Here is a 23,073-nt window from a genome sequence, read left to right as displayed (position 1 = left end):
ATGGTCCAGGAGGCCCCGAGAGTAGTTATTTAGGAACCTGTGACTCCAGCCCTGGCTGGAACATACGTGAGTTCAAAGCCTGCAGGGAAGAGGTGTTTAAGGAAGCGGATGCTGGACCCACTGCTGAGGAGGTGGAGGGTGCGGGGTGCACCCTGGCCCTGAGGGTGAGGCAGTGACCCCTGATGCCTGTGCCCTAAGCTGAGGACTGAGTCCCATCCTCGCAGAAGTTACTTTCTCAGTTTCCCCTGTACTCTGAGTGCCCTCCAGGCCCTTCCCACCAAGAGGTGGGAGCCAGGAGGGTGTTTCCTTCTGCAGCCTGCTGTGGGCATCGGGAGGGGCAGAGTGGTCCCTCCAGTCAGGCCTGAGCTGACTGGGGGCTGGGGACTTCCCAGTTTCTCTGTGGGGTGGAAGATGGGGAGCGTGAGCAACCCCCCAAAAATGAAGACACTCCGATGCACACAGTAGGCTCCGTCCCTCCTTGGGATGGTGGTTGAGTTGACTGTCGCTCATATTTTTGGCCCCTGGAGGAGGGCATGGCAACCCACTCCAGTGTTCTTGCCTGGAGAATCCCCATGGACAGAGGAGCCTGGCGGGCTACAGTCCGTGGGGTTGCAAAGAGTCAGACATGACTGAGCAACTTAAGTACCCAGCACAAGTTTTTGGTAGAGAGCTGGCAGTGAGGCCCAGACTGGGAGTGCATTCATCACAGGGTTTCTTGTGGGGAAAGCCCTCCAACTGCCGTGGGGAATCGCGGACCTGCTGAGGTCCTCCAGGCGCCGCTGATAGAGCTGTGTGCAGGGAGACACTGCCTCCCTGGGGTGGGGGGAGAGGACTAAAAGAAAGGGCCCGTTTAATTTAATTCTGTGTTTTATTGCTCGTTGGATAAATAACCTTCATTAAGATGGAAGGTGGAGGATGGACCGGGAAGTTTGATTAATTTCGAGCTGGTTTCTCATTTGTTAATTTTCTCCCAGTTCAGCAGGATTATTAAAACAAATTACAGACACTGCTCTCTCCTCCCTGGGCTGGAGGGGAGCTTGGTTCACAGCGGGGATCCTGCCCCCCTTTTCTACTATAGTTATTTGGGTACAATTTGGGGTGAGGGACAAGGCCTTCTCCATCTCAAGGTCTCTAGACAAGGGCCTCGTTTCCTGTTGGGGGTCTTCGTGTCCCTCAGCCTCATGGAAGAGCTGGATATGGAGGGAATGGCAGGAGGTGCTATCCAGGGCACCCCTCCTCCAGCAGGGCCTCCTGGGGTGAGGCACAGACCTGCCGAGTCCAGCCCCCACCCATGGTATTCAGGGGAGCAGGGCAGGTCTGATGGCGGTTGGACATACAGCCTCTGGGTGCCCCCTGCTGGTGCCCAGTCCTTTGGTCCCCCTCCACCCCCACTGACCCTGTCTAGGCCCCTTAGGCCTTGCCCACCTTGAGCTCTGGCCCTGCCAGACTGGATCTCCCATTGGCTGGATCGGCCCGCAGAGAAATTGCCCCTTGCTGGGTGGTAACGGGAGACAGTGGTCAGCTCTTCCCTGCTCACTGTGGGCAGTTGAGAATTCCGGCTGCTTGATGGGCGGCTGAGCAGGTGGTGATGTATGGGGTTATGTTATGAACATTCTTTTGTGCTCCCCAAAATGTACAGTTAAGGCTGCCCCTGCCAGTCCTGATTACACTGGAGTGTGAGTGTGTATGTACGTGCACACACATTCAGGTTTATTTATCACCATGAGCCACTGTCAGCGTGTGTGTGCTTGTGTGTCCAGGATGTGTGTGTGTGAGCGACTCAGGGTGTGCCCGTGTGAGCTTGTGCTCCTGAGCATGGAGCGGGTGTGTCAGGGACCCTCAGGTAGACTGAGTGTGCGTGGCTGGCTCGGAGCATGCCGTGTGTCTCTAGGTGTATCTGTGTGTGACTCAGGTGTATTGATACTTCTGTGCGTGTCGTGTGTGTGCACCGCTGTGTACCTGGTGTATGTGGGGTGGACTGGGGTGAGCGCCTCTGTGTGTGTGTGTGTGTGCACATGAGCGGGCCCTTGGGTTTGGGTGGACTGACTGAGCCTCCCCGTCCCTGGCAGGCCTGTGGGTGTGCGCGAGTCTGTGTGTGCTCCCTCCTTCCTGCCCCTGCTCCCATCAGCTGATACTCTGCAGCGTGAGGCTGGATTATCTGGACTGTCCACCTGGCCCCCGCCGCCCTGGGGGTGACCGAGGGGAGACCTGTCTCCGCTTACCGTCTTGTGGCCTGGGGACCACAAGAGTCCCCTGGAGAGAGGCTGCTCCAGGCTCGCTCCTGAGCCTCCACTCCCTGAGCGCGGCCTGGAGGGCCACCCAGCCGTCTCAGCTGCAGGCCTGAGCTGGAGGAAGGTGCGGGTGCAGGAGAGCTGCCAGGCAGGGCAGATGGCCCTCCAGCTGGGGCCAGGGTGGGCGCCAGCCTGACCTCTGACTCCTGAGCTGAGGAGCGGGTGAGATGCCTCTGTCCCCGTGACTCACAGGTGGTGGGGGCTGCCAGCACCTCACTTCAGACGCCTCCTGCTCCGAGAGGAGTTATGTTAAGATGGTGAGAAGGGCCGAGGGTCAGGGGACAAGGAGGGGGTGGGGCTGCTTCAGGTGAGCTGTTCCGTGACAGCCTGTCTGAGAAGGTGATATTTGATCAGAGATGTGAAGGAGTGAATGGGTGCGCCCTGTGTGTGAGAGGGGTGGGAGCCAGCAGGAAGGCGGGTGCAGCAGGTGCAAAGGCCCTGAGGCCAGACCACGCTGGGGCTCAGGGACTGTTCGGGGAGATCATTGTGGCCGGAGGGAAGTGAGTCAGGGGAGGGGGTTGGTAAGAGCTGAAGTCGGCGAGGCCACAGGTGTGGAGGAGGTGCGTGGGGGACTTTATGAATTAGGTGCCTGTGCCCTGCTGGCCCCTAGGAAAGGCCTGGATGCACTGGAGGCAGGATCCCTTTTCGGGCTGTGCTCCCAGCGGGACCTGCTGGGGCCTGGCTTCATGAGCACTTCCCTGGTGGCCCCGTGGCTAAGACTCCACACTCCCAATGCAGGGGCCAGGGTTCGATCCTTGGTCGGGGAGCTAGATCCTGTGTGTGTTAGTGACTCAGTTTTGTCCAACTCTTTGTGGCATCATGAACTGTGGCCCCACAGGCTCCTCCGTCCATGGGATTCTCCAGGTAAGAATATTGGAGTGGGTTGCCATTTCCTACTCCAGGGGATCTTCCCAACCCAGGGATTGAACCCAGGTCTCCTGCATTGCAGACAGATTGTTTACCATCTGAGCCACCAGGGAAGCCCCAGATTCTGCATGCCGCAACTAAGAGTTCACGTGCCGCAGTGAGGATCAAAGATGCCACGTACCACAACTAAGACCCAGTGCAGCCAAATAGATGAGTAAGTCCATATTAATAAAAAGTGGGCAGACCTTTGCCGACTCTCTGGAGATTCTGGGGCAGGGGCCCAGGTTGTGGACGTGGTGGGAGGGACCAAGATCCACTCCCGGCTTCCCTCTCAGAGAGAAGTGTCAGCTCAAATCACCAGTTGCTGGAGACTGGACGCATGGACTGGGACAGGGGCGCCTGTGGGCATGTCCTGCCTGTCTCCTCATGGTCTGGACAGGCCCCAGACGTGCTGGTGGCTCTTGCCGTGGGCTCGGAGGGAGGCTGGGCAGCAGAGTGGAAGGATTCTCACCTCTGGCATCAGTGGACCTGGGTTTCCATCAGTAGCTGAGGAATTGAGGCCAACGACTTCTTTCCCGTCTGCAGGTCATTGCCTATAAAATGCAGAGAGTGATGTCCCCTTGGAAGGGGTGTTGTCAGGAGTAAAGGAGCGAGGCTGAAAGGCACAGTCGCAGGTCAGAACCCAGAGCAGACCTGGGATGAGCATGGTGGGCGGTTTTCCTGAGAGGTGCCCTTGGGATGGGGGAGAGGTTAGGAGGGAAGTTCTGGGGCCAGTGCGTCCGTGAGCTGGCCCCTTGCTGGCTGCCTGGGGCCCGCCCCCTGGGGGTGCTGGGGGACAGCCGAGAGCAGGTCCTCAGTGCTGGGCAGGGCCCTGCTGTCCCCACCCTGTCCTGGTACCAGGCACTCTGGGAGCAGGAAGGATGTGATCCCTGAGTGGAATCAGACGTTTGCAGGTTTCTGCAGTAGATGGAGCGTCTGGGGAGAGATTCCTCCCCCGCCCCAATCATACCTTGGGCCCTTCTAGGGTGAGGCTGAATTTCTGGACGAGCATCACAGAGGCAGCACAATGGAGCTGAGGGTGTCAGAGGTGAATCAGTCCCTCCTTGTTTCCCCGGGGAGGTGGCAGAGCGCAGTGGCAGAGGCAGCCTGGCGATGGTTCAGATGCAGGTCTTCGGGCAAGTGATTCAACTCCTCTGGGCCTCAGTTCCCTCACCTGTACAATAGGCTGAATGCTACCCTGGTGACAGGTGTCTGGTGAGGAAAATGAGAGCCGAGACTAGAGCCTGGCACACAGGAGGCACTCACTCAATGTTAGGTATTACTGAGATTGTTATTTCACGATTTTTAGGTGAGAAACCCGGGGCATAGGATGGCAGAGGGTCTGGTTTGAGGTTACATGGTGCCTTAGTGACAGGCCAGAACTCAGGCTCTTCCATCAGGCCAGCTTCCAGAGCAGCAGAGGGTGCTGGCAATATGGCTGAGAGTTGGGGTGGCCTCCCCTCTGCCCTGGGCTGAATCCCTGGCCCCTCCTCACTCTGCTGTGTCACTGGGGCAGATGTAGAACCCCTAGAGCCTGGGTACCTTGAAGGAATGGGCTTGGCCCAGAGGGCAAGCAGGCAGCTGGCCCTGGAGGACTTGGTTGCCTGGGTCCCAGGTCCGGACTCTTCCTCTGGTCTTGGCTGGACTCAGAGTTTAGGGGAGGGAGGGAGGGAAACACTTGGAGCTGGAGGGCTTTTCGGGGAAGTATTGTACGTCTCTCTATCTTCACATACACCTGCAGGACAGGCCACCCTCACCTCTCCCCCGGATGAGGGCAGGAAACCTCCCTCTGTACTTGGCGGTTCCCGTCTTAACCTTGGATCTGTTTTTGGTACAGCTGTGCCTCATGCTGTGTTCTCCCATCCTCTTTGTGTTTTTGCCTTTCCTTGAACCAGCCATGGGCTCCTGGCCACAGGGCCTTTGCACCTGCCTCATCTTCTGTCTGGGTTGTTTTTCTTTCTTCCTCTGGGTGTTGCCTACCTCTTCTTCGGGTGTCACCTCATGCCTCCTCCTCAGGGGGCCCTCCTTGGGTGCCCTAGCCAGATTCAGGGCCTTATTCCAGGTTCTCACGGGCCCCAGACCTTTTGCCAGCACATCTCAGAGGCTGGATGTGTTGCTATGCGTATCCAGTTAGAGACCACCTCTCCTGCAGGACTCCTTTCTGGGAGGACAGGGGTTGGTCTGCATTTGCTCACTGTGGCCTCTCCGCTTCCTACCCTGGGGTTGGGCACAGAGTGAGTGCTCAGTAAATATATTCTGAATGAATGTGCAAAGGGATGAGAGGCCCGTATCACCTCCGTCCTTGCCGGGGCCCAGGAAAGATGGAGGTGGAGGTGGAGATGGGACTTCCACAGCAAACGTCCCCCAAGAGGGGCCCCTGGGGTGGCATAGCCTCCTTCCTGAGGGAGCTGGTGAGAGATGGGTCAGCGCCAGGGGCCCCCAGAGCCTGAGGACAGCAGCGGGGGGTGGGTGGGGTGGGCAGCAGAAATGGGGGGATACTTGGAGGTAGGTGGCGCTCTGCAGGCTGGGTTCTCAGCAGCTGGCTCTGCCCCAGGGCCTGATGGGGAGGCAGTGCTGGGTCTGTGCTGGGGACAGACAGCAGGGAGCAGGGAGAGGTGATGCTCTGTGAGTGGCTGCTGCTGGCCTGCCTGTGGTCTTGGCTGAATGGCCGCACTTGGCCGGCCCCTTCCCTGCTCTGCCTGGTACTCAGGCCCCCTTGCTCCAGTGGGACCTTCTCCCTGCCAGCCTGGCGGTGGCCGGGCTATGACATAAATTACCTGGAGCGATGGCGCTGTGACTTTTATTGGCTCGCATGTTCAATAACGTTCACACCTCCCATTATATCATATTATATTAATACAGAGCCCTATATTCCATGCAGCGCAGCACATTAACCTGACTTGGTAGAACACTGGGCAGACACCGTGGTTAACTTCTCCCCCCTGGCGACTCCCCCATCACTGGGTGCCAGAAGGGTCCTCCCAGATGCTCCAGAGGCATCCTGTTCGCGAGGTTGTCCCGGCCCTGCCCCTGACTCCCGCAGCTTGGGGGGTTGCTCAGCGGGTTCTGTGGACCAGGCTTCTGGATGTCACCCCCACATTATGGAAGCCCTGCCCTCTGCCCTTACCTTGCAAGCCCAAGGGGTCATTAAACCTCCATGGAACAGATGTGGAAACTGAGACTCAGAGATGGGAGGTGTTGGGATCTAGAGATGTGACGAGGAAAGGCCCAGAGCGAGGACTCTTGGCTCCCTGTCCTGGCTGCTTCCCAGGGGCGTGGGGACGGTGTGAGCAGAGGGCAGGAGGCTGGCAACGAAAGCGGAGTGCGTGCCAGGGGCGAGAGAACCCACATGCTAGAGTCAGACAGACTCGAGTTCAAATCGCACTTTGCCACTTGCTGTGTGATTTTCTTTCATTTTTGGCTGCACTGGGTCTTCATTGCAGCATGCGATTTCCTTGTTGCGGCACACGGGCTTTCTCTCCTTGCAGAGCATGGGCTTAGTCGCTCCCTGGCATGTGGGATCTTAGTTCCCTGACCAGGGATTGAAGCCCGTGTCCTCTGCATCGGAAGGCGGATTCTTAACCACAGAACCACCAGGGAAGTCCTCTTGCTGTGTGATTTTGTCTCCGTATTTCCTTGGGCCCCAGTTGTCTCATCTGAAAAATGGAGGTAATGATAGCCTTTGCTTCATGGGGTTGTGGTGTGCACAGTAAATGAGAAAGTCTCTGTGGGGTGCTTGGTGTGGAATGGGTGCTCCTGAAATGGTAGCCCCTGGGCCTGTTTGGATTCCACTCACACCTGTGCAGCCTCCGCCCGCTGCTGCCCTGCCCGGCGTGCAGGACTCCCGGTTCTGGCCCAGTTGTTCCAGGTGTCAGGTCCCTGCTGAGCCTCACCCTCAGCTTGGCCCCCGGGGTACAGCAGCACCTTGGGCTGGTCCCAAGCGCCAGCCCCTTGGTCACGTGGGCATGGCCTGGTGCCCAGTGCTGCCCAGCTCCCTGGCTCACAGGCAGCCTCGTGGCACAGAGAGAGCCCCGCTTGGCTGTCAGGTGGGCCAGGGTGGGATGTGGCCAGTGACCCTGGGCACAGGCCTCGGCTCTGAGCCGTGGCCTCTCATGTCAATCAGGGCGAAGGTTTCCTCTCTCTGGGTGTGGGGAGAACCGACAGGAGTGTCTGTGTCAGTAGCTGCTGCACCGTCTAACTCAGATGCATAATAGTGGCTTCCGGCAGCTTGGATACTTGTGTCTGTTTCATGTCTTTCATGTTTCAGGCTTTCATGTCTGTTCACTCATGTGAGCCCCACAAGGAGGTTGACAGAGGCCAAGGTCTCACCGCTGTGCCCACTTGACAGATGAGGAAACTGAGGCTCACAGGGGCGGTGACTGGCCTGTGGTCATGCAGTGAGGTGGTGGGTAGAGGGTGAGGCGGCCTGCTTCTCACCTCTGGAAGCCTGGGCCTTGGACCCTTCTAGGCGAAGGGGGTGTAGGTGCTGTGACCCCACGGAGCTCCCCCTCAGTCCCCACCCCTGTTCCCCGGCCTCTGGGCTCCTCTGTCCCTCCGCCTCCCCCCACATATGGCTCTCGACAAGGTTACAGAGTCAGCATGTAAGACCTGCAGAAGTGAGTGTAATTTATTGATCTACATTTCGCTTATGAAATAGGACAAGTGCTGATTTGAGGATCTTGTTTGCTCTCGCCCTTGCGCCGCCCGCTGCCCCGCCCGCTCCCTGGGTGCTCTTATCTGCGGCAATTCCTCCGAGCCTGCATCAGAACCCGCTTCTTTGTCAGCCCTTTGAGGCTCTCCACTCCACGCCCTCTATTCTTCTCCAGCCTCCACGCCTTATTGGCCTCCCCCCCCTTTTTCCTGGGCTCCTAAGAAAACATATAATGTTTAAAAGGGTGAGACAAGGGACTGAATAAAGCGCTTTCTGGGGAAATATTTGTTCAAAGGCCTGTTGCCTGCATCTGTCTGGTTCTCTCCTGGAAAATGTAATTCAGAGCAGGCCTGGGAATTAGTCCAAGTGTCCTCTTGCTTTCCTGATAAGAGGCTGGGTGGGTCCTGGGGAGGGGAGACAGGCGGGTGTGGGATGGACCCCCGCGTGATTGCCTTCTCGGATATCAGTGTGAAATCAGGGGGACAGGACACAGCAGGCCCCGGGAGATGCCGGAGCTGAGCCCTGGGGTGGGAGGAGGGAGACCTCAGCTCTGTGAGCAGGGTGCTGCTGTGGAGCGGCCCCTTTCTGCAGAGCAGTGCCCTTCAGTTGCTCAGAAGAGGCACTGGACCACGTGAGAGTCAGAACTTGGCTGTGTCTCTGTGACCTTGGCAAGGCCCTGAGGTTCTGAGCCTCGGTTTCCTCACTCATCTAGGGTGCTCAGGGGTCTGCTGAGCTTGTCCTCAGGTTGGTGTGGAGGGAGTGAAGTGTTCCCTGTGTTCAATGGGCCCGATGATGTGCCAGGCGTCCAAGGACACAGTAGGGAATAAAGAAGGGCCCCTGGATTCACGGAGCTGACTTTTTAGGGGGAGATGGATAATAACTGAAATAAGGGACTTCCCTGGTAGTCCAGTGGCTAAGACTTTGTGCTCCCAATGCAGGGGACCCAGGTTCGATCCCTGGTCAGGGAACTAGCTCCCGCATGCCACAACTAAACATCCCACATGCCACAGTGAAGATGGAAGATCCTCCGTGCTGGAACTGAGACCCGCACAGCCAAATACATAAATAAAATACTTAAAAATAAATGAAATAAGCAAGTAAGTATAGAGCATGTTAGAGAGTGCTCATCATCTTGGGGGAAACCAAGCCGGGCTTCCCTGGTAGCTCAGCTGGTAAAGAATCTGCCTGCACCCTGGTTCTATTCCTGGGTTGGGAAGATCCCCTGGAGAAGGGATAGGCTACCCACTCTAGTATTCATGGGTTTCCCTTGTGGCTCAGACGGTAAAGAATCCGCCCACAATGCAGGAGACCTGGGTTCATATCCCTGGGTTGGGAAGATCCCCTGGAGAAGGAAATGACAACCTACTCCAGTTTTCTTGCCTGGAGAAGTCCATGGACAGAGGAGCCTGGCAGGCTACCTGTAGTCCATGGGGTCGCAAAGAGTCGGATGCGACTTTCACTTTTTCAAGCAGGGGAGGTGGAGATAGGGTGCAGGGGAGGGGAAAGCCAGATTGGTGTTAAATAGGGGGGGTCTGAGAAGGTGATGTCTGAGTAACCTTGAAGGGAAAGATGTGAGCGAGTGGGCCACATGCCTATCTGGGGGGATTGCGGCCAGGCAGTGGGAACGGCCAGTGCAAAGGCTGTGAGGCAGAGTGTGCCTGGCGTGTTCAAGGGAACAGCAAGGAGGCCAGGGTGGCTGCGGCCGTGTGAGCCAGGCCGAGGTAGGAGGCCCGGATGGGAGCTAGGGATGGAGTCAGAGGTAATGTGTTGAAAATGCTTTGTTCAAATGCCAAGTGTTGTTGATCATTTTGACAGCTGGCCCTAGGCTGAGCTGTAAAGGGCATTTTATTAGTACCCGGTAGGGGCTCCCTGAAGAAGGCTGCTGTGTGAATTTCGCAGGAAGAAGGGAGGGCTGTGATGTCTCCTGTCTTCCGCCACCTTAAACATTTCAGTCCTTCCGGCTGCAAGATGATACGAACTCTTTCCAAGCTATTTCCCTATTATGGTGCCTGCAGGAAAAAGAGACCCATTGTGACTGTGGTGCCATGCTGCAGGGGTGGGAGGTGGGTGAGGGGCCCTGACCTGGCCAGTGGGGTCCTGGTGACAGTGGAGGGACCTGCACATGCTGGCTGTGTCTGGGGTCTCCAGGGGGGGATGTCAGGGGCCGTGAACCCACTCTTTGACAGCCACGGGTGGGGTTGGTGATCCTAATTAAAAGCTTGGATCCAAAAGGCTTGATGAGGGAATTTCTAATTAAATAAATTTCATCTCATCTGGGAAACAGTGGTTTGCATATGATAAGCATGAAATTAATAATTACATTTAGAAATTAGCTGTTGCGCAAAGCCAAGCCATTTACACAACCCTCAGGGGCCCCTGGCCCCGACCCCTGCCCAATCCTTTGTAATGGAGACGGATGGATTGCTTCAGCCCACGTTGTGACATGTGACGTGTGACGGTGTGACGGTCCGGAGTGGGGGCGGTGGCTGAGCAGAGGCGAAGCGGGGCTGGTCCTCCCTTCTGTGGCCACCGGCAATGCGGGGAGCCCTCCGAGTCCCTGGAGGCTGCCGCCGTCACCATCAAATTCTTTGTGTGTGCACATGTGTGTGTAGGCCCACTTGTGAAGCGGGGAGGCTGAGGTTTCACCTGACAGTAAAATGGGCTCTGGAGCTTGTCCCTCTGGGTTTAAATCATGGCTGTGTGTCCTGGAGCAAGTTCCTTGACCTTTCTGTACCCAAGTGTAGGGGAAATGAGGAGAAGAAGGGAGCCTCCTTCACACGGGTATCATAAGGATAAAGGTGTTAGTCCTATAAGACCCCTTGGCACAGTTCTTGGCACACAGTAAGCACTCAATAAATGCTCATCCTCAGGAAGATGATGATTACGTGTGTGTGTGTGTGTGTGTGAATTTAATTCAGTTCAGCCCAAGCCAGCCTGTGATGGGCGTGAACATGACGTATCCCGGCTTTTGAGGTAGAGAAAAATAAAGCTCATCCCTTGGTCTCGGGAAGCTAGCGCTTGTGCCCCTGTGTCCATCAGCATCAGGAGGAGACGCTGCAAGAACAAACAGCCCCTGCATCTCTGCGGCTTTAAACATGTAGACTGAATATACTTGCCATGTTATGTGTCCATGTGGCTTGGCTGGGTGCTCTGCCCATCTCTTCAGGGACCAGGCTGGCTGGGAACGCTACCAGTCATGGTAGCAGGGGGAACACATACCCTGTAGGGTCTCACACTGGTGATGAGACGCCCTGACTCTGAATTGATACCATTTCCTGCTCGCAGCTCAGGGGCCAGAACACGTCAGGTGGCTCCGGCCAAGCATGAGGGGCGCGTTGTTGGATTTGCCAGGTGCCGGGGAGTGAGGGGGTGGACGTGTCTCTAAGGACTGGCACCCTCGTTAGTCATGTGTGGACTCACTGAGCACAGTCTCTCTCACTAAAATGTCAGCTCCACGAAGGCAGGGATTGGGCTCTGTGGGTTCGCCCCAGGGTCAAACATTCTGCAAAGCGCTTAGTAGGTGCTCAGGGAAGCACTGAGTCAGTCCCATCGCTCAGTCGTGTCCCACTCTTTGTGACTCCATGGACTGCAGCACGCCAGGCCTCCCTGTCCATCACCAGCTCCTGGAGTTTACACAAACTCGTGTCCATCGGGTCGATAATGCCTTCCAATCATCTCATTCTCTGTCATTTCCTTCTCCTCCTGCCTTCAATCTTTCCCAGCATCAGGGTCTTTTCCACAGCCTTGTCTCACTCAATGAAACCATGAGCCATGCCGTGCAGGGCCACCCAAGGTGGACAGGTCATGGTGGAGAGTTCTGACAAATCGTGGTCCACTGGAGAAGGGAATGGCAAACCACCTCAGTATTCTTGCCTTGAGAACCCCATGAACAGTATGAAAAAGTACCGAGTAAGTGAATTCATAATGGAATCAACAGAGTTTCTGGGGATGGGCTGGGGTCCTCTGGGGGGAGGGGAGACTGGTGGCCCTGGAGCAGCCCAGGTGAAGGGGCCACGTGGTATTGTGGGCAGAGTTCACTGCCATGTGGTATGTGGGATCTTAGTTCTCCGACCAGGGATTGAATCCTCGTCCCCTGCATTGGAAGCCTGGAATCTTAACCACTGGACTGCCAGGGAAGTCCCAGATCTCACTGTCTTTTAGCATAGCACTTGCTGCCTTGGAGACTGATGTCTACTTCTCAGTCAAGGAGGGGAAAGGCTGCCAGCCTGAGGGGCCTGTGTGACCCCGGCAGAGGTGACCACTCTGTGTCCAGGCCTGGGGCGAGGGCAGAGAGGGGAGCAGAAGGCCGAGTCCCGGAGCACCGTGCTGGTTGATGGATTGCCTTGGGGCACAGGGCGGCGGGCCCCCAGTGACCCGACGCTCGACGCGTGGGGGTCCGGAGCCAGTGGTGGGGCTGTGTCTGCAGGGGAGTGAGGTCTGATTAATGAGGGCGCCCTGAAGTGAGTCCCCCAGGCTGGCCTGGCCTGGGTTCCCTCAGGGTCTGTGGGGCAGCGGCTGGTGGCCCCCAGCTGGCCCAGTGGGTGGGGGGTGGAAGGTGGTCGTTTAGGGGGAAGGCCCCAGTCTATGGCCTGGGACAAGGCCCAGTGGAGGGGGCAGACCCTGGCCCTTCCGCAGACCACCCCTCCCCCAACGGCCTCCCCCACTTTCCAGGCTCTGGAAGCCTGCTTCTCTGCTCCTGAACCCTGGGGCCCCTCTCGGAGACGGGCCGGTCAGGACTGAAGGCAGGTGCCCCTCTGTGTGCCCCCGCTGCGCCCCTCTGCCGTCCCCCAATTCCGCCCCCTAACCACCCTCCCCGGGCACCCTGAACGCCCCCTGCCTCCCCTCTCTGTGTGCCCCGTTTCTCCTCCTCAATCCGTCTGCACCCTTGACCCACCCTGCCAGCCTCCACGCTCTCCTTGGGGTCCACAGTCTTACTCTTCCCCCCGCCCCACCCCGTGAATCCCCGTGGCCTCTGACCCAGCCCGGAGCTTCAGCCTGGAGGCATCTCACTCTGGGGAGCTCCTTTCTGGCTCCTCCGGTGGCTGGAGCTCTGAAGGTGAGTTATTTAAATCCATGTCCTCTGCACCTGGCTGAGAGGAGGTGGTGGCCGATCCGTGAGGGTGTGGGGGGTGCCCGCTGTGTGCTCGGCTCTCAGTGAGACGCCCTCTGCCCCCAGGCTCCAGGGAGGGGGAGGCAGACAAGGGCATCTCTGCTCCTCCCGGTGCTGGCTCCGCAGCAAAGGCCTCAGGGAGGGTGCGCGGCTCAGCTGGCGAGGGAGGTCAGGGTGGAAGCCGGGCCCCGAGCCTTTGGAAGCTGGCCTTCCCTCTCGCCGGCTCTCTGAACCACACTTTCCTGCCTGAGCAGCTTTCATGTACCCAGAGTCCTGGCTGCCTTTTTATCTGTGAAGGAAACAGCTGATGCTGAGAGCCGGGCAGTGGAGGCACCGTGCAGCCAAGATCAGAAGGGCAGGGAGCAGGCGGCCGCCCCGGGGTCTGACCGGCCTCATGCAGCGTCTCCCTCATCCCAAGTGAGAGGCACGGTGGCCAGGCAGGTGGGGGTCCCCAGGTCGACCTGGGTCCTGGCCTGGACTGTGCTGGCGGCCAGAGGGGGCTGCAGCCCCCATCAGTGGCTGCCCGGCCTGGCTTGTGGGCGGAACAGAAAGAGGAGAGTCAGCTGGGAGGGTGGGCAGGGCCCCAGGCCAGGAGCTGGGTATGGGGACTTCCTCGGCGGTCCAGTGGCTGAGACCTCAGAGGAGTCTTAGGATTTGATGCCAAAGGCCCGGGTTCAGTCCTTGGGGAACTCGATTCCACACGCCGCAAGTAAGAGTTCACACGCAGCGTGGAGATCCCACATGCTGTGACGAAGGCCCAGTGCAGCCAAATAAAAAAAAAAAGCAGCTGGGTCTGCATCTTCTTTCTGATTTCTCCTGATGGCTCTGCTGCTCATTGGGCACTTTTTCCTCTCTGTGCCTCAGTTTCCTCACTTAAAAAATGGGCACAATGGTCCTAGTCTTGCTTCCCTGTAATAATATCTAGCATTTGCCGAGGGCCCCTGTGTGCCAGGCACAGTTTTCAGCCCTGTGTGTGTTCTCTCCAGCGTGGTCCTCTCTGTTGTTATTTGGGCCACTTTTTAGGGGTGGGGAGGCTGCTTGCTTGTCTAAGGTGGCACAGCTGGGTGGCAGAGCTCGGTAGCACAGCTCTGGGCAGGTTGGCTCCAGAGAGAGAGGTCTGAGGCCAGGGCTAGGGAGGCAGAGGGAGGGAGAGGGGCACTGATGCAGATACACTCAGGGGAGGAGGGCTGGGGTTCCTGGGAGGTGGCCCTGGGTTCCATGGTGATGGCCCCCGGACCTCCCGCTGCGTCACTCAGGCTTCCCCAGATCAGAGTGGGGCACTGACTGCTCTGAACAAAGCGCTGGCCTTGACAGGGCCCCAGCCTGCAGAGGCCATGGGGCCTGGGTCCCTGGTGGGCTCTGAGATGCTGGGCAGCCTGTTCACCCCCTCGTCCTCCTTGGGATGGGAGGGGGCTCTGGCAGGGACCTACCACTCTCAGGGGGTCCTCAGGCGATGCTGGTTTGGGAGCCAGTGGCCGCGTCTGAGCGGTTGGCACCTGGGCACCGCTCACATCCTGGCTGGGGCTGCCATGCCCGGGTGGGTGTGTGGGGCTGCTGGCTGGGCCTGGGGCAAGCTCAGAAGCGATTCAGGTTCCAGCACACAGACACGCATGCCTGTACCTGGTCCCTCACATGTGCACACAAATACACACATGTTCCCTCTGCCTGAAAAGCCCTCCTTCACTTACGTGGCCCCTCCTTCACCACCTTGGGGTCCTGACTCAGTGTCGCCCTGCCAGAGGGGCACCTCCGGCCCTTCTCCCTCACACCCCCTACATGCCCTGCTTTCCTCTTCCTCCTGGCCCCCTGGCCCCGTCTCCCCGCTCTGCATCATCTGCCCCCATCCACACGGGGAGCCCCACGGGGCAGTGTTCACCACCCACCCACCCCTGCTCTCGGAGCTGGGCCTGGCGGGCTGTTGGTGCTCAGTGACTTGGTAGGAGGAATAAACCAATGAGGGTGCTGTGTGTGGTGTGCTCAGGGCATATGCTCCAGCACATGCTCACACGCGCACAGACACACACACATGCGCATGCTTGACATTCATCTTTATTGTTGCTCAAGCCCGGAAACAGCCTTTGGCTTCCCCGTGTGGCAGGGACCTCCTTGTCACTCCAGAAGCCAGAGAGAGGGAGAGCAAAGGGGAGTGTTTATTCAAGTGCTGCCCCCTTCAGTCCTTCAGCCCGTCTGTACTTTCATAAGGGTGAGACTTGGCTGGGTGCCAGCTGCAGACACACTGTGTGCCACTCCTGGTCGTCCCACCTGCCTCCTCCCCCTGAAGGGCGACCCCCAGATGCAGTGAGTGTGGGGTTTGCGGGTGGGATGAGCCCAGTTCCCTTGGCATCTCCCCAGTGACCTTGCCCAGCACAAGGGGGGAGCCTCAGTATACTTGTTCAATTGTTGGTCAGGCATCCTAACACCCGGGAGGTTGTGCTCGGTGCCCCAGAGTAGCCCGAGTGCCCACAGAGCTTGGCGCTGTGGGAGGTCTGAGCAGGCTGTCTGGAGGATGAGGGCTCCTGAGGGGCTGCCTGGAGGAGGTGACACAAGCTGGGCCTTGCTGCGCTAGGAAGATTTGGATGTGGGGAGATGAGGTCATGGGCTTTGTGGGCAGAGGAAGACAGGCAGAGAGGAGGGAGAAACAGGCGGACAAATGGCCCCAGGGTAGGACAGCCGTGGTTGTCAGCTGCTGCTGAAATCTGGCTTCTTGCTGACTCTTGCCCCAGGAGGGTGAGACAGGAGCGTGTGGCGTCCCCAGTGCCTAGGACAGTGCTCAATACACAGTAGGTGCACAGGGTGTTAGGTGAGAGGAGGAGGGAGGCAGGGAGAGGGGAGCGCTGGTGGTGGGGTGGGAGTGGCTGTCATGAAGGAGAGGAATGTGCTCAGCTGCAGGGCAGGGCTTCCCGGGTGGTGCTAACAGAACCTGCCTGCCAGTGCAGGAGACTTGAGATGTGATCCCTGGGTCAGGAAGATCCCCTAGAGAAGGGCGTGGAAATCCACTCCAGCATTCCTGCCTGGGGAATCCCATGGACAGAGGAGCCTGGTGGGCTACTGTCCACGGGTCGCAAAGAGTTGGATGCGACCAAAGCGACTTTGCACACACCGGCTGCAGGGCAGTGAGAGCTGGGGAGACGCCAGAAGCCCACTGGGCCAAATTGTCACCGGCCCCTGCCTATGCGGTGCTCCTTGCCTTTGCCACCCAACTCCAGGCTTGGGGTGGGGATGAGAGGGAGGGGGCTTGGAGGGCCAGCCAGTCCCAGGAGGTCTCCCCATTAAGCACAGCAGTAACTCTGTGACCTCAGAGAGAGAGAGAGCTGGGGGTGGGGGGAGGCCCTGGGGACAGTCCAGGGGTGAGAAACAGTCAGAGAGGGAGCTGTCCCGAGGAAGGGCAAGGGGACAGACGACCGCCCTCATCAGCGCCGACCCTCGAGTGCTGACTGCCCGCCAGGCGCTGCCCTGAGTTTCTCCCGTGAATTCCCGCATGTGCCCCTTACAGCCTCAAGAGAAAGGGATTGGAATTATTTCCATTTTGCAGCTGAGGAAACTGAGGTCCAGAGAGGTGAAGTTACCTGCACCCAGGTTTCACACACCTGGGATTTGCACCTGAGCACTTTAGCTCCCAAATTACTGCTTGAACCCATCCTCCTGGGAACCTCAGGAGGGTCTGCAGCCGAGGGAGGGAGTCTGCGAGAGAGGGCAGAGGCGACCACGTGTAAGAGGATGCTTATCCCCTGGACCCCGGTTGGGTCACTGTCTCTACCCCATTTTCTCAGTGCAGGCTCCCTATTCCAGGCTTGTAGGAGGGTCACAGGCAGAGCAGGGGCCCTTCCTGGGCTCCTGAAATCAGGGGCCCTGAGCCTTCGTGCAGGCTGGTACACACACCCTGCGGGGACCCCACACTTGGTCCTCCGCCCTTTATGGGAAGCGGTGTGTGTGCAGGGGCAGGGCCGGGGCTCCCTAGGGGAGGCTCCGAGTCCTGGCACCTGGACAGCTATCTGCACACCCGCTGGCCTGGCCCAAGCCGAGTGCCCAGCCAGGGGAGAGAGGGGAGCAGGTTGCAAGCGGGACTGAGCCTCCTAAGAGCGGCTCTGGCCTGTTCTGTCAGTAGCCCCCTGACCTCCTGGCCCTCCTCTGGGCTGGCGCTGTTGACTCCAGCCCCGGGGCCCTGTGTTGGGAGAAGACATCAAAAGCAGGAGACAAGCTGCTTCTAATTAGGAGGCAAGTGCGTTTCTGGGTGTGTGATCAGGGCCGGCAGAGGTGAGCTGGCAAACAAACAGTGCCGTCCTCTCTCGGGGACCTGCTGTGATGGCCCCGCGTCTCTGCTATCAGCTCCAGATTCAGGGCGCGTCTCTTCAGAGCGATGACCCTGGGGGTGATGTTTATTTTGTTCTGTTTTATTGTCCAAAAATTTTCAATGTGGCCACTTCAGACGCGCACAAAAGTACAACAGGGCAGCGCGCCTTCATCACATCCATGTCACCGGACAGCCGTCGGCTCTGGGCCAGCGTTATTTCTTCTTCCACACGTTCCTGCCTCGGTTCTTTTGAAGGAAATCCCAGGCTTCATCACATCATGTCATCCCTAAGTGTTTTAGTACATGCCCCTGAAACAGTGGGTCTCAACTGGGGACAGTTCTGCCCCCAGCATATTTGGCAATGTCTCGAGACATTTCTGGTTGTTACTGGGGGAGGATGAGCTACTGGCATCAGTGGGTAGGGGACAGGGGTGCTGCTCAACACCCTACTGTGCACAGGACAGCCTCCCAACAAAGAAAGCATCGCAGCCCCTTCCCTCCACAAGCGTTAATAGTGCTGAGACCGAGAAACCACGCTAAGAGCTAGGGACTCTTAAAAACCAACCAAGCAACCACAACTATAACGCCATCGTCAGACCTTAAAAATGACGATACTTTTTGAATTAATCATCAAGTGTCCAGCCAGAGTCCGCCTTGCAGGGGGTGCTGCGTCCATGCTAAGTGCTCTCTAGGGCTGCGAGGACTGGGCTAGTTTTCAGACTCTGCTGACTCAGGCAGGCAGAGGGACCCATGTGCTCTGGAACATTCCCGTGGGGTTTGCTTTCTAAACACGTGCTGTATTTGCATGGTTCCACACGGAAAATTGAAGTAGGAGATGGCAACCCATTTCAATATCCTTGCCTGGAAAATCCTGTGGACAGAGGAGCCTGGTGGGCTGCGGTCCACGGGGGTCACAAAGAGTCGGACATGACTGAGCAACCGACCAACAACATGGAAAAAACGCAGAGCGTGTAAGGTGGAGTGTCCCCTCCAGCCCTGCCCCCGGTCCCTGCTCTCTCCAGGGAGGCAGTGCTGCCCTGCGGAGTTTCAGGGCAGTTTGAGGATGTTCTGCCATGGAAGCTGGGCCCCCACTGTCCCTGGGGATGGGCACCCCTAGGCAGAGGCCAGGTGGGCAAACCTATGTGCAGGGGCCTCCCTGAGTCCTCCTGTTCTCGAATGTTCCCACCCCCAGTTGCCATGTGGACTAAAGTTCTGGCCATGAGGTTTTTCCAGCCAGGATTGAGTCTTCATGATTCCCTCGGGGGATCAGTCTTGGATGTGACATCCGCCCAGAGCGGTATGCCCACCCTTTCATCCTGTCACTGTGGCCAGCTGAAGGCAGAGCAGAGGGTACACAGGAAGGGTACGCGCTGGTGTGGACCAAGCCAGGGAGTGGACAGCGGGGGCCACTGGCAGGCCCTGGGAGCTGGGGGCAGGTGAGGACCCTGCGAGGAGGGCACAGGGCAGTGAGCAGAGGCAGAGGGGGGCCCGGGAGAGTCCACGCAGCCCCTTCCAGCCCCTGTGGACGCTGGATGTCCGCCATGGAGGAAGGGCGGCTTTGGGCCTCTGTGTCCCACCTTTGCCTAGGGGGCCAGGTGGGAAGCCTGGAGGCAGGAAGGTGCCCTGTGACTGGGGGGAGCTCGGCGAGGACCACGAGGCCCGGAATCTGCTGGAGTGGCTGTGGCCCTGGGCAGGCCCTGCCCCTGGGGGGTCTGGGTCCCAGGCTGTGGAGAGAGGCCCCACTCCCTCTGGCCTTCAGGGAGTCCATCCTGGGGTGGGGAAGGGGCAGGGGGAGCTGGAACTGGGCTCTGTGCCCTCTGAGCTGGGCAGGAGGAAGGAGCCGGGGCCCAGAGGGAGCTGTGAGGACATAGGAGCTTCCTGGGGGGCAGGGGGTGGACCGGAGAAGCTTCAGGTCCCTCATCCCCACTCCATCCCCGGGCCAACGCTCACCCATCCGGGGTTGCTCCCCAGCCGGGATCTCCCAGCTCTTTATGTCAGCTGAGGCCCCTAGAGGGACCCGTGGTGTGTGTGTGTGTGTGTGTGTGTGTGTGTGTGTACGCATGTGTGTGCTATCCATGATGGCTCTGGGGTGTGTATGTGTGGGTGACGAGGGCCCACCAGCCCCAGGACTCGGTTGAGGCAAATTGGGAGACTTTCTGGAGGAGGAGGGCTTGATGCTTACCAGCCACTCCCTTCTCACCCCGGTGCCAGCCACACTCCTGCTGGGAGTTGGGGGGAGGTCTGGGGAGACACAGGATCTGGGGAGCTGACCGGTGGGGGGGGCAGGCATCGAGACCCTGAGCAGAGCCGGGGGGGCCAGGGCTGACCAACAGCTGGCCCAGCTCTCAGCCGCAGTTTCCTCCTCTGTCGGGTGGGGCTGGGACCTGCTCATCCCACATCAAGACGGCTCCCCTGGGTCGAGAGGAGGCCATGCCCGTGGGAAGGGCCAGGATGGTCCCCAGGTGATGGGCGGGAGGCCAGTTGGGGTGTAGGGGCTGACACTGGCCCGGCAGGGTGGGGTGCCAGCCGCCCCCATCAGCGGCCCCTCTTACTCCCCAGATCCCCCAGATCAGCTACGCCTCCACAGCCCCCGACCTGAGTGACAACAGCCGCTACGACTTCTTCTCCCGCGTGGTCCCCTCGGACACGTACCAGGCCCAGGCCATGGTGGACATCGTGCGCGCCCTCAAGTGGAACTACGTGTCCACGCTGGCCTCGGAGGGCAGCTACGGTGAGAGCGGCGTGGAGGCCTTCATGCAGAAGTCCCGAGAGGACGGTGAGTCTGCCCGCGGGGTCCCGCTCAGGGCCGGGGCGGGGTGTCTCCGCGGGGGCCGCTCCCCGGTCCTGTCGTGGGCTCTCCTCCTGCCCCGGGGCCCCCCTCATGGGCCTGAGCCTGTGGCCTCGTGGGCGGGCGGCTGGGTGGCTCCTGGAGGCGGCGGGTGGGCGCGAATGGCTCCTGCAGACACGGCCAGGCAGATGGAGGAACCGTCCATATTCCGGGCACGAGAGCCGATGGAACAGCCCCTGTTCTTGGGCAGAGAGGAGGGGAAGGAGGTGGGCATGGAGGGGGCCTTTTCACGGGGGTCTCAGGGACCCCGGAGCCAGGGCCGTCCTGGGAGCAAGGGTTTGTTTGTCGGACTGAGAACTCAAGACTCCTTAGAACTGAGCCATCCGCGGGGCTGAGTGGCGGGGGTTGCGGGTGGGGCCGTGTGGCCTCAGCGCCGTGTGCGCCCCGTGGGTGGGATTTGGGGGGAGGATGGGACAGTGGCTTGCTCCCCTCGGATCCTCCCGACTCACCGCCAGTCCCCCTTCCCCCACGGAGCTCCCTGCGCTCCCAAATTGCTGTCCTCAAAGTGATAACGGTTTTAGTTATCAGCGAGTAATGAGAGGCTAAGATGAGGCTTAGCTCCACGGCAGGCCGGCACTTGGGCCTCTGACCGGGCCTTTCTGATGGCCCTGCGGGGAGGGCAGCCGTGTGGGACAGAGGTGGGGGGTGCGTCCAGGGCGGCAGACTGGCCCCTGGGTTGGGGGCTCCCGCTGGGTTGGCTGACTCAGGGCAGCGGGCTGGAAGGACGGCTCCCATAGTGCGTGGGGCGTGGAGGGAAGCAGGGAGCCCCTCCCTTCATGGCCCCCCCTCCCCGCAGAGGGAGCCCCTCCGCCTCCTCTCCCAAGGCCCTGTCTCTAAATAGCTCGCTGTGGAGCCCTCGACCTTGGGGATGGCGTCTATATATTTATACCGGATAACCCCGGGACTCTAATTGCTTCTCCTAAGGACCACAGAGCGTCCAGAGGCAGGCGTCGGTAACACCCTGCGGGTATAATCCTGCTATAAATCTCAGATAAGCCCCTTTAATTGTACAGCCGAAGCCTCGAGGGTGGTTGTAACCTGGCGGAGAGGGCGGCAGGGTGGTGGAAGTGGGGCAGGGCTGACGGATGGCTGTGGCTCCAGGATCCCTCCGCCCCGCCGCCCTCCGCTCCAGCAGCTGGGCCCCCGCGGAAGGAAGCACGGCTGGACAGAGCCCACTCCCGTCTGCAGGCAGGCCGGGCAGCGTCAGCCCCCAGACCCTCCCGCTGAGGGCCCGCCATTCCTTGGTTCCTTTGCTCAGACTTGGGCTCCTCCCCAGCAGGCTCCTCTCCTCCTTGATGGCTTAAATCCTTTCCCGAACAAGCTCATCCCATGGGCTGTTTCAGCTGCAGCCTCGGTCAGATTTGGGGACAGAGGTGCTGGACGGGAGTGGGATGGAGATCCAGAATCTTGGTGTCCAGCGGTACCGGGAAGACAACCCAGACTCACATGGCCCTCCTTCTGCCCCTGGCACGTGCTCAGCCCCCGTTTACACCCGGTGTCCTGAGTCACCCACCCTACCTGGTGAAGTAGGTATCCCCGTTGTACCCGGGAGGAAGCTGAGGCGCAGAGAGACCACATAATAACTGGCAACAGGTCACAGAGCAAGTCAGAGGTGGAGAAGGGATGTGAACCCAGGCGAGCTGGCTCCAGGACTACAGGTTTTAGCTGTTTCCTAGTTTTGTCACTCTGTCTTCTGCCCATTTCCCAGCTGCATAAACTGAGACCTGTGTGGATCAGCCCTGTGCAGAGCATGGGGGTATGACAGTTAGGCACACACACACACACACACACACACACACGCATGCACACACACCCCTTCGGCCTGGAGGGACACATGCTGTTGTGGGAGAGGCTTGGGATTGGGGTGAGGTCTGGGCATGGGGTTTTGGCTGAAGCTAAGGCTATTGTCTGAAGTTTCTGTGAGCATCTAATCAAGCGCTGAGTATTTTCTAGAAAATAGAAAGTCTGCTCAAGATGTTTTAGAGGACTTCTAGAAAAATAAGAGCTCAGGGCCACAGCTGCACCCTTACAGCGCCCCTGCCCTCTGCACTCCATCCCATCACCAAAGGTCCGGCTTCCCACCGAGCAGGACCTCCCGTGTCCACAGACCCCCGCAGCCCCAGTGGGTCTCCCTGCCCTGCCTGCCAAATGAAATTTGATTTGGAGAACTGTCTTTAGCGAGTGAAAAGAAAAGGGGAGAAAAAGCCGCGCTTCAGCAGCCCAAATTGAAATCAGAATTGAGCATCCAGTAGAAAGGGGCCGCTGTACCTTGTAGCCTAATCCCTGTGAAAGATTAAAGATGTCTTTGGCTGTATATTGTATTGATTTGTCCTCTGAAGTATAAATCATCTTTGAGTTGCTCAGAGGTGCGCCAGGGGGTGGGGTGGTGGGGCGGGGTGGTGGGGCGGGCTGAGGGTGCACGTCAGAGCCCTGGTGAGAGCTGGGCCAGCAAGCCCTGAGCGCCGACCGTGTGCTGGGCTCTGGGTCCTGCAGGGAGCATAATTATGCCCATTTTATAGATGAGGAAACTGAGGCCAGAGAGGGTAGGCGGCTCTCCCAAGACCACAAAACCAGAATGTGGAGGAGCTGGGTTTGGAACCAGCTCTGCCCTCTGGGTGCGGTGCTCCTGAGCACCCAGCCCTGATGGGGCCTTTGGCAGGGGCCTTAGAGAAAGCCCCGATGTTGCACCTCCTGGTCCCCATGAACAGCGCCCTCCTACCCCAATCACTGTGTCGTGTGAATTCCGCCCTGAGCCAGCCAGTGGCCCTAGACTGAAGTCTGCCCTGTGGCAGGCACACTCATTGCGCGAATCCTGGTGACAACCTTGTGGACCTGATGGTTTATCCTCTTTTACAGGTGAGGACACCGAGGCTCAGACAGGTGAGCTGGCTTGCCTAGGCTCATATAGCGAGGTGCTGGAGCAACTTGGAGCCAGGCTGTCAGATCCGGTGCCCCCGCCCCAGGCTATCCATCTTC

The 23,073-nt window shown here is 59.0% G+C and overlaps 1 protein-coding gene and 1 non-coding gene across 8 annotated transcripts in view; both read left to right on the top strand.

Moving 5' to 3' along the window:
• GRM4 (glutamate metabotropic receptor 4) overlaps positions 1 to 23,073 on the top strand; it is a 114,063-nt gene that overhangs the window by 31,762 nt on the left and 59,228 nt on the right. For 6 of the 7 annotated variants that reach the window (XM_081520020.1, XM_081520018.1, XM_081520016.1 and 3 more), the window contains exon 3: positions 19,809 to 20,025. In XM_081520020.1, coding sequence (XP_081376146.1) covers positions 19,809 to 20,025 — 217 coding nt within the window. Of the gene's footprint in view, positions 1 to 9,816; positions 9,916 to 19,808; positions 20,026 to 23,073 lie in introns of those variants that run through there. The other variant, XM_081520021.1, reaches the window with a different exon arrangement.
• TRNAG-CCC (transfer RNA glycine (anticodon CCC)) lies at positions 8,744 to 8,816 on the top strand. Its single transcript has one exon. It is a non-coding gene; the product is annotated as a tRNA-Gly (tRNA).

This window comes from Giraffa tippelskirchi, chromosome 8 (genome assembly GCF_054371585.1).
Source record: "Giraffa tippelskirchi isolate mGirTip1 chromosome 8, T2T-mGirTip1v1.2.pri, whole genome shotgun sequence".
Taxonomy (NCBI): Eukaryota; Metazoa; Chordata; class Mammalia; order Artiodactyla; family Giraffidae; genus Giraffa; species Giraffa tippelskirchi.
Note: the sequence above shows the minus strand (reverse complement) of the source record. Positions and strands in the feature narration are given on the sequence as shown.